Source organism: Contarinia nasturtii, unplaced genomic scaffold, assembly GCF_009176525.2.
Source record: "Contarinia nasturtii isolate CC-2019 unplaced genomic scaffold, AAFC_CNas_1.1 Cnas_scaffold_1371, whole genome shotgun sequence".
NCBI lineage: Eukaryota > Metazoa > Arthropoda > Insecta > Diptera > Cecidomyiidae > Contarinia > Contarinia nasturtii.
The window spans coordinates 3,205,845-3,214,801 of record NW_022198708.1 but is presented as its reverse complement, the minus strand read 5'-3'; the positions used below and the strand labels follow the sequence as shown (position 1 = coordinate 3,214,801).

The following is an 8,957-nucleotide window of genomic DNA, read 5'->3' as shown; positions in this document are numbered from 1 at the left end:
CGTTGTCAGACGATGTCGTTTTATATGTGCTTCAATGAACTTTGTTTTCACTTTTATATTAAATGGAACTGGAATTTCTGATACCGTTGTGCAGTCGCTTCAAATGAGTGTGGTATATATAATAGTTTTTTTTTGTTCACCACGCTCCTGTCTATTCAATATATCATCAAGAGGCAGTTGAATATGCACGTATAATGGTTCCGATTTTCCTATGCGTGGTGAGAGTTCGTTGATGCACTTTTTTTTGCGAATTTAAACGTTTTGTTTTCCAATGAACGTGTGTCGACATCTATTTTAGTTCAGCAAACGAACCTGGACAAAAATGAAAACCTTACAACAAAAAGCACCAAAGCTTTCAACTGATAATAACCTGACAACAACCAATTTAGTCATACAAATCCACCAAAATCAATTTAAATATTTAGTTTGATTAAAACCAAGCCGACAAATGAGACAAAAACAAAAACAAAACAAAACCAAACAAAAACACAAACTAATCCAAATGACTCAGGCCATGTATAATCAAAGCATGTATGCAAGTGACAAGACGCTTCATCAATAATAAATTTAAGTAAATAAAAGTGAACAAATAAAAATGCACGATAAAAGAGCGGGCGCGAAGGAGAAAGATAAACAACGAAATGACGATAACATGTGAGCGCCGAAAACAAATTAATAAAAAAAGAGGTGAAGAATGTTTGGGTTTCAGTTATCGCTTTCTTACAAAGTGCGCACCTTATTAGTGAAGTTACATATGTTTGTCGGTGATGGTTGAATTCGGTGTTGTGTTTTATCGTTTTGAAAAATTCATATCAACTATATTGAATTGTGTTTGTTGACTTGTTGGTATTGTTCTATCGTTGAAATTATTTTTCGTTGATGGGAAAAAAGGAACGCCGTTTTTCGGATTTCGGAAAAAAAAATGTCGTTAACATTACATTTTGAATCATAATTTGTGGAACGACTCGATCAATTTGACACACCATACAGTTTCATTTTCATTCCAATAGTATAGTGTCGTGTCCTCGCGTACAAAATCGCTTCGAACGCGAACATTTCATTTCATTCGGTTTTAATCTTTCCAAAAAGTGACACATTCAACGATATCCTTTGAGTTAGTAACTTTCACAAGTGCACGGAGGAAAAAAGAGTAAATTTTTGCCTAAAAGCATTCCTTGCTGTGGGCCTCATAAACAATCATTCCGCATAAACTATCGTCGTGGGCCGCATTAATATTATACGGGGTGAGTAATTTTTTTTGTTTCTTTTGTAATCACCGCCGTCAGTGTACACTTGTTATTATTTTACGATTAGCAGTAACATACTATGATAGATCGAACGAATTCTATATACTCAGCAACAACATTTTTTTTGTGTCGTTCGCTTGCTGATAATCATTTAGTATCTAAATTAAAACACAACTTCATGTGTCAAATTTACACTTACGCATTTGACTTTTTTTTTCCATTTTCATTTCCTTTCTGCCAATGCGAACCTACGAAAATATCAGTGGAGAAAATTCGAGAAAAAAAAAAGTAAAATTGGTTTCGTGCCTATTGTGCGCACGGGGGAGAGAAAAGAATTCGTGACCATATAGTCATACAATTGGTTAGTTGACCTTATTCACGTTTGAGGCTATGGCTATTTGTTATAATGCAATAAATATTTAAGTAACTTCATGCAACATTGTTTAACATAAAAAAAAACACAGACCTAAAATTCTCGCTAGAATATAATGACCAAGCTCGAAGCGAGAATAGTCACGTATATAGCATGCTTAAAGCGCCACATTCATTACTTACCATTCGCGACCACTCCAAATATCATACCAAAACTCGGCGCATTTCTTTTTTCGATGAAAAAAATTCGTTAATGTGATAAGAAGATTTGTCATTTTATACATTTTGTTGATTAAAAGAAAAATTCTTTTTTTTTCAAGATGGCGCAACATGTCGTCCATGGAATTAGTAAGATTTTGTTGAAACGAATTTCCATTTCAATTAGTAATAAATTGTTTCAGAAATATAGCGGCGATTTGTCATTTGTCAGCAGTGCTCTATGTATCTTCCGATCACATGTAAGCTGTGAATAGTGAAAACAAACAGTATTTAAATGGTCAATTCTATTTCGTTCTAGGCTCTGCTGATAAAGAATCGAAAATGACTCATTGTCGCATTTACGACTTAAAGATAATTGCGATATGTATATTTGGTCAAATAACGAACGCAAAGAATCAACTCATAGTATTTATCACTAAACGATATATAAATACCGATATATATAAAACGTATATAATAACTAATTTCATATATATTTGTGGTGATGATTTTTTTTATTGTTGCGGATACACTGAATACGATGGTGTATGAACGAAAGTTAGCAGAAGCACGTTTTGGCATATATTTTATGTAGATATTTTTTTTTTGGTGTCAAGACAAACGGTTAATTGTTATAACGAACAATTGCAGTGAAAGTGGTCTATCAAAATGAAATTTAAATGAATTCAAAATCTATATCATAATTACACAATCTCGGCGCGTAACAAATAACCAATTGTAAATGTATTTCATTTTTTTTTTCTTTGTTAATTTCCACTTAAAATAAATTACATACAATAAAGAACGTTCGACGGCCAACGTTTATGAATCGTTTCTAATAGTATCGCTTGTAAATTTAGCATCACCTTTTTAAATCACATTTAAGTGAGATTGTTTCGACACCGTCAACTGAACTGACACGGTGTGTGGTGTCAAAAAGAATCGACAAACTTGTTTCAGTTTTACTATTGTTTCATTTGGTACCGCATAGCCGAAGTGAACATAGCAAACACACACATACACACACGCAGCGAAAGAAACAAAAACGGAAATATATTCGTTCGTGTATATTCAGTCGAATCAAATAAAAATACCCCCAAAAGTAATAAGATAGTTTTGGTTTTTATATATAGTTTTTTTATGTTACCCATACAATAAACACTTGAGCGGTGATATCAACAGTTACAGCCATACGCATCATTCTTTATTTTTCAATTTGCTTGCTGCGCGGTGTGACAGTTCAAACCGATATTTCAATTAATATTCAGTGCATTTATTGTGTGCCAATTGAATTTACGGTATCGTTCGATTTCGTTTAAGATTTATTATTTTTTGCATGTGTGCTGATGAAATTATTTCTATTTTTTTTCACTTTCTATCACAAATATTGCTAATCGTTTATGGTTGCTATGCTTTTTATTTTCGTTTCAGAAATGTGCGATACGAGTGACACAAACAACAACGCAAACACGAGTTGTTTGAGTGATGATGGTTTGAAAAATCGCCGACGCACTGAAACCGTGCACGATGATGCAAACGATGATTCGGCTAACTATGATGAAGCGGTTCCATTTAAACCAAAAATTCGTTGGCCTGATTTAGCCGCACAGATGTTCTTACACGTTGGTGCTGTGTATGGACTAATCTTTCAATTTTATACGATACGATTTTATACAGCCATTTGGTGTGAGTGTATACTTCAAATTAATTATTGAATGCCATAAAAAATGTTTATTAATAGGAATGGCTGTAATTGAGAAAAAAGACACACACACACACACATAAAGAACGAAAAAAAAAAAACCAACAAAAAATTACCAAGCAAATAATAGACTTTTGTTTTACTATTTATAGTTTTTGCTCTGATTGTCTCGAGTGGTTTTGGAATAACAGCTGGAGCTCATCGGCTTTTTTCGCATAAGGCGTATAAAGCAAATGCTAAACTACGTCTACTGTTGATCTTTCTGTTTACAATATCCGGGCAAGTAAGTTGAGCGCGATTTGAGAATTAATGATGTAATATTTTGATGACATTATTTAACAAAAAATCATTTATGTGTGTGAGTGTGTTTTTATGTTGTTGTTGTTTGACTGTTTCGCTTTGTTTTTCGTCGCACAGCGTGACGCATACACTTGGGCGCATGATCACCGAGTTCATCATAAGTATACGGTAAGTTGTAAATCGAATGAATTCATTGAATTATTGTCGTTGTTTTGTTGGTTTCGACCGCAAATTCAGCTTTGTCCCGAATTCTCATCCGAATTGTATTGGTTTCATTCATATTAATCATAGGAAACTGATGCAGATCCTCATGATGCCCGGCGCGGTTTCTGGTTTGCTCATGTTGGATGGCTATTTTTGACACCACATCCAGCAGTCGTGGCCAAACGTAAAATTATCGATTTACGCGACTTGGAAAACGATCCCATTGTTATGTGGCAAAAGCGAATTTATATTCCATTGTTTGCTTTAATAGCAATCGCTATGCCTGTGTTGGTATGATTTCTTTTCTATTTTTATTGCGGCATCAGTGACTTTTTTTGTTATTTGATAGAGATTTCAATCAAATGACATTCAACTCTACGCACCGATACACACACAACACGATCAGATTGCTGGAGTTTTTTTTCGCTCATAAATCAATTCATTTTATTAGAAAGTTATCGACAGATATGTTCACATATATTTAAATAATTTTAAAATGTGACTTAGAAATGCGAGTTCAATTAGTTTTTGTGTGTGTCGGTGTGTAAGTGAGTGAGTATTGGTGTGTGCCCAGTATGTGCGATTAAAATTTGTTTTTGCATACAATGCGAGATAAATAATGTAATAAAAATATTCTTTTAGGTGCCGTGGTATTTTTGGAATGAAAATTTATGGGCATCATTTTGGGTAAATTTCAATTTGCGGTTTTGTGTCACATTAAATGCTGCATTTTTCGTAAACAGTGTCGCACATTTATACGGTATGCAAATATTTGAATTCGTTCATATTTAATTCATGAATTTTGTTGACAGTTTTTGGATAATCATTTTGTTTTATAGGCAACAAACCGTATGACCAAAATATAAGCCCGGTGGAAAGTTTGCCTGTTGCTTTGGCTGCATTTGGGGAAGGTATGTGTTGTTTTCTTGCTCTCATTGTTTGTTTGCAATAATTTTTTTCATTTTCTTTTCCCTTGCAATCGGCATCAAAGGATGGCATAATTTCCATCATGTTTTTCCCTGGTAAGTGTGATGAAAACAGCCACTGGTTATTCGCCTTTGTAATATTTTATTGGGAATTCAACCTTATTGCTAATGAACATAGATTTAATTTCGTATCATATGGGTGTGAACAAATAATAATAATGGAAAGATTTTTGATTTCATTGCCCCACTTCCAACCTTTTTCATTCATTTCTTCTTGTTGTGTGAAAGAGATTTATGTGAGCGCAAAGTATTCGCGGATGTATAAGATTTGCCGCAGCCATCAACAAAACATTTAAACGAGCGTGGTGCATTACTTTTCTGCTTTGTTCCGTGCTCCACAGTACGGGTGACTTTGTCATTGAAACACTGCACAACAAATTCACCGAATTTCTTCTGTTCGTTTGAGTTCATTCCCACCAGAGTTTTCGCATTTTGTGGCCGTTTTGTTCTCCGATTGACCAAACGCTCATCGCCCCAAAAGCGTGACTGGATGCTTTGTTCATGATTGATCCCAGCAAGCAATACGTCAATTCCACCTTCGCATCATCCTCCAACAAATTATTTAACAAAACGCGTTGCACTACTCCATTTGTTCTAAAAAGTGGTATATTTTGCGCCACATGTCTTAAGTCAGAAGTATGCTGATAGGTTCGTTCGGGTATCGGAGTGTGTCTGGTTTCTGCAATTCGCTGTCTTCAATTTCATCACATTCACCAATGTAATATGCGATTATTTTCCCTTTAACAACCACAGCAAGACGATAAATGTATGGCCGACGAACATTTCTCACAAATTTTTCCACCATACGACGCGAATGATTCGTTGTAACCGTCGATTTTCTTAATCACCACCTCTTTTTTCTCGAATTTCTTGAGTTTAGCCAATAAAATCGATGTTTCCGATGCAGTAAACATTTGCTTTTCAAATTTTACGTTCGACGATTCGTTTGGCACGTCATAGTTCGAAGGATTGCTTTTTGGCTCGATTTTCACATCACCTGACACCATATTCACTGATTCAATACCTAACTTAATCAATTTTTCTTCAAATTTTTTGGCCAACTAGGGATTATAAAACAAGCGAATTTGGTGACTACAAGTATAACATAAGCACAGGATTTATTGATTTCTTCGCTAAAATTGGATGGGCCCGTGATCGTAAGTATCTCAGCATTGCCATTGCAAAAAGAGTACACGTTTAAATGTTTTCCTTTTTTCTATTCAATAAAAATGTGTAGGTAAATATGCTTCGGCCGATATGATTGCACGGCGTGTAGCAAAAACTGGCGATGGCAGCCATCCGAATCACAGTCAATATGTATGGGGCTATGGTGATACCGACATTTGCAAAGATGATTTACAGGAATTAGAAAAAATGCAAAGTTGATAGTGTTCATATTTATTTAATGCCTTTTTTTAATTTCGATTATATTACTTCAATTGATAATGTAAATTATTGTGAAAGAAAAAAAAAATGAAAAAATCGAAAAAAAAAATTCGTCCCTAACTTAAAATAAACAAATTTCTCAAATGATTTCTTTTGGTACTTGTAAGAAGTGCATTGCATTTGATACTTGCATTGTTGTATCGGTTGATTTTGATAGTGATTCTTTTCGTAAGCCGCCGAACATAATAAGTTCCCCGTTTCCGGCCACTAACGATGACAAAATTAAACGTTCCGGTGCATTTGAAATGTGCCCGAAATTTTTGTGTTCAATCCATTCAATGAATGGATTTTCGGCTAGCAAAATATTTGAAATATCACAGACAAACAAACCAATACAATTACGTTTGATACGTTTTTGTGGCGCTGGTTGATCATCAATTGGATCCGGTGCATTAACTTGTCGTATTGCCTGAATTTTTTCTTCCATTCGACGCAACGATTGTAAACGTCTTTCCCGTGGTGATGTCATGCTCGTCGATGGACTGTCTCTATTGGAATCGTTAAATGCAGCCATTGCAATACGATCGTGTGACGGTACAGTTGATTCATTAAAACGTTTTGGCATATTAAACATATCATTTTCGTGACGGCGACTGCGCAAATGGAGGTTTCTTTGTAAACGATTTTGTACATCGTCGTCGTTGCTGTTGTTGTTGTTGTTGTTGTTGTTGGCATTTAATTGATTTAATTGCGGTTGTTGTTCGTCAATACTATGTAAATTATGTCGAAGGTTATTTGATCGTGAGCGATTTGGTTCATCGGCACGACGATTCGATGGTTCGCCGAATAGATTTCGTGCATTGGGCAATTGCGGTGATCGAAGATTATTTTGGTTTGGTGGAATTGGTGGATTTGCATTTGGACGCATATTATTACGATTCGATGGTAATACTTGATGGCGTATCATTTGAAAATCGGTCAGTGCTGATGCTACTGGTCCCAGAGTGATTAGTTTTGAACCAACCTATAAGTAAAATTAATAAAATTGACACCAATTATTTGTATAATAAAATCCATTCGGTTCGAATTTCAATCGTGTAAAAGTGATAATTACCTTGCACGCTGGATTACACCACATGTGAGTTGCTGCCCATTTTTTATTTCTGATCGTAATTTGTCGCCATTGCCATGGCTCTAGTGACATATCCAATACCTAGGGGAGAATCACAAAAGAAAAGAATTAATTTAAAATAATCGGCAAATAATCGAAATAATCGAAATAATAGAAAGGCAATTTTTAAGTGAATTGCCCCTAGTCCAGTACCCAAGCATCGCTGTACAAATTATTCGGACCGCCACATCCACCCATAATAAGGCAATGTTTATCACTTAATGCTATTTGAAATTGACCGTATCGCGGTGCTGGTTTCACTGGTGACGTTTCCTTTCGCAACCATGTTAATGTTTTCAAATTAAACGACCATAAATCATTTTTACTGGTGCCCGTGTGTTCATCTTGTGAAAAACCACCAAACACAATCATCGTATCATTGTGCACGGATGCTGAATGACCCGTAACTGGTGGCGGCGAATTACCATCTAATGTATTTATCAATATCCAACGATTTTCGGCAACATTATACGAATGAAGCTCATCGAATAAACGCCATGATTGATACGGTGGAAATGTGGTTGGATGTCGCCAACCGCCAAACAATATCAACGAATTTTTATAACACACCAATGTGGCGCACGCTTTTGGCGATGGATAATTTCCTGGGGAAGATGAATCAGAAAAGAAAAACGAAAATAATGGAAATTAATCAACATATAATGGAACAGAATGGAAAAATTATCTAAAAAAATGCATAGCAATCGTTCAGTAATTGAATAGTAAGTTAATCAATTAAATTAATTAAATCTTAGTACGAACCCATCGATATAGGACGATCCCATTTACGATTCGACAAATCAAAACGCCACAAATCGTTGAATGTCGTTGCCGTCGATGAACCACCACCAAATACGAACATTGAATTTTTATAAATGACAGCTGAATGTGAAAATCGTCCAGCAATTGTTGGTGCAGCATCCATATTATTTAATGATTTCCAGCATAAACGGAATTCGATCAAACCTTTGTTGAAATTTAGCATTGTATGCCGTCGCACATCTAATGGCAAATGAAAACGAATGTAATCCAATCAAAATTGAATGTAAATGGTAGTTGGTGTATAAAATGATACAACCAAATTAAAAGTGAAAACGACATTGAACACTTACTTTGAACAATGTTTGTCCATCGTTTACAAACTAATGCACACGATTCCAAATCTCTGTACGGTGGCATATGACCAAAAATGAATTCCAGAACTTCATCTGGTAAATCGTTAATACTGGTCGATGTCATTGAAATGAAACAAAAATATCAACAATTCTTCCTTTGTGTCTAAATACGATTAAATAAACTAGATTTTTTTTTCTATTGTTGGTACAAACGAAGCTCTATGTAGAAAATTTATCAGCTGTCATACACACATACGGAAACGTCAAACTGTATGA

The 8,957-nt window shown here is 35.0% G+C and overlaps 2 protein-coding genes across 5 annotated transcripts; one reads left to right on the top strand and one right to left on the bottom strand.

Moving 5' to 3' along the window:
- Positions 1–749: 749 nt before the first annotated feature.
- Positions 750–6,497, top strand: LOC116345618 (acyl-CoA desaturase). 4 transcript variants are annotated; one of them, XM_031775098.1, is made up of 11 exons: positions 750–1,244; positions 1,940–1,967; positions 3,249–3,503; positions 3,672–3,802; positions 3,937–3,987; positions 4,111–4,314; positions 4,666–4,783; positions 4,863–4,934; positions 5,015–5,045; positions 6,075–6,166; positions 6,247–6,497. In XM_031775098.1, the coding sequence occupies exons 2-11, from the start codon at positions 1,940–1,942 to the stop codon at positions 6,393–6,395; spliced, it is 1,131 nt and encodes a 376-aa protein (XP_031630958.1). In that variant the 5' UTR covers positions 750–1,244; the 3' UTR covers positions 6,396–6,497. The 4 variants fall into 4 exon arrangements, with proteins under 4 accessions (XP_031630958.1, XP_031630962.1, XP_031630960.1 ...); XM_031775102.1 differs by lacking the exon at positions 1,940–1,967; XM_031775100.1 differs by lacking the exons at positions 750–1,244; positions 1,940–1,967 and adding an exon at positions 2,607–2,919.
- Positions 6,412–8,897, bottom strand: LOC116345617 (F-box only protein 42). Its single transcript, XM_031775097.1, has 5 exons — positions 8,679–8,897; positions 8,329–8,568; positions 7,720–8,171; positions 7,510–7,608; positions 6,412–7,419 (listed from the first exon to the last, which is right to left on the bottom strand). Exons 1-5 carry the CDS (start codon positions 8,803–8,805, stop codon positions 6,535–6,537), a joined length of 1,803 nt encoding a protein of 600 aa, XP_031630957.1. The 5' UTR covers positions 8,806–8,897; the 3' UTR covers positions 6,412–6,534.
- Between the last annotated feature and the right edge of the window lie 60 nt (positions 8,898–8,957).

Excerpts from the sequence above, each read along its gene's own strand:
- LOC116345617 (XM_031775097.1), bottom strand. The coding sequence starts at position 8,805 with ATGACATCGACCAGTATTAACGATTTACCAGATGAAGTTCTGGAATTC. Across the intron at positions 8,172-8,328 it reads GGATCGTCCTATATCGATGG|GAAATTATCCATCGCCAAAA; the intron begins GTTCGTACTAAG and ends CATCTTCCCCAG. Across the intron at positions 7,420-7,509 it reads GGTGTAATCCAGCGTGCAAG|GTTGGTTCAAAACTAATCAC; the intron begins GTAATTATCACT and ends TTTTACTTATAG.
- LOC116345618 (XM_031775098.1), top strand. The coding sequence starts at position 1,940 with ATGGCGCAACATGTCGTCCATGGAATTA. Across the intron at positions 1,968-3,248 it reads ACATGTCGTCCATGGAATTA|AAATGTGCGATACGAGTGAC; the intron begins GTAAGATTTTGT and ends TTTTCGTTTCAG. Across the intron at positions 4,935-5,014 it reads TTTGGCTGCATTTGGGGAAG|GATGGCATAATTTCCATCAT; the intron begins GTATGTGTTGTT and ends TCGGCATCAAAG.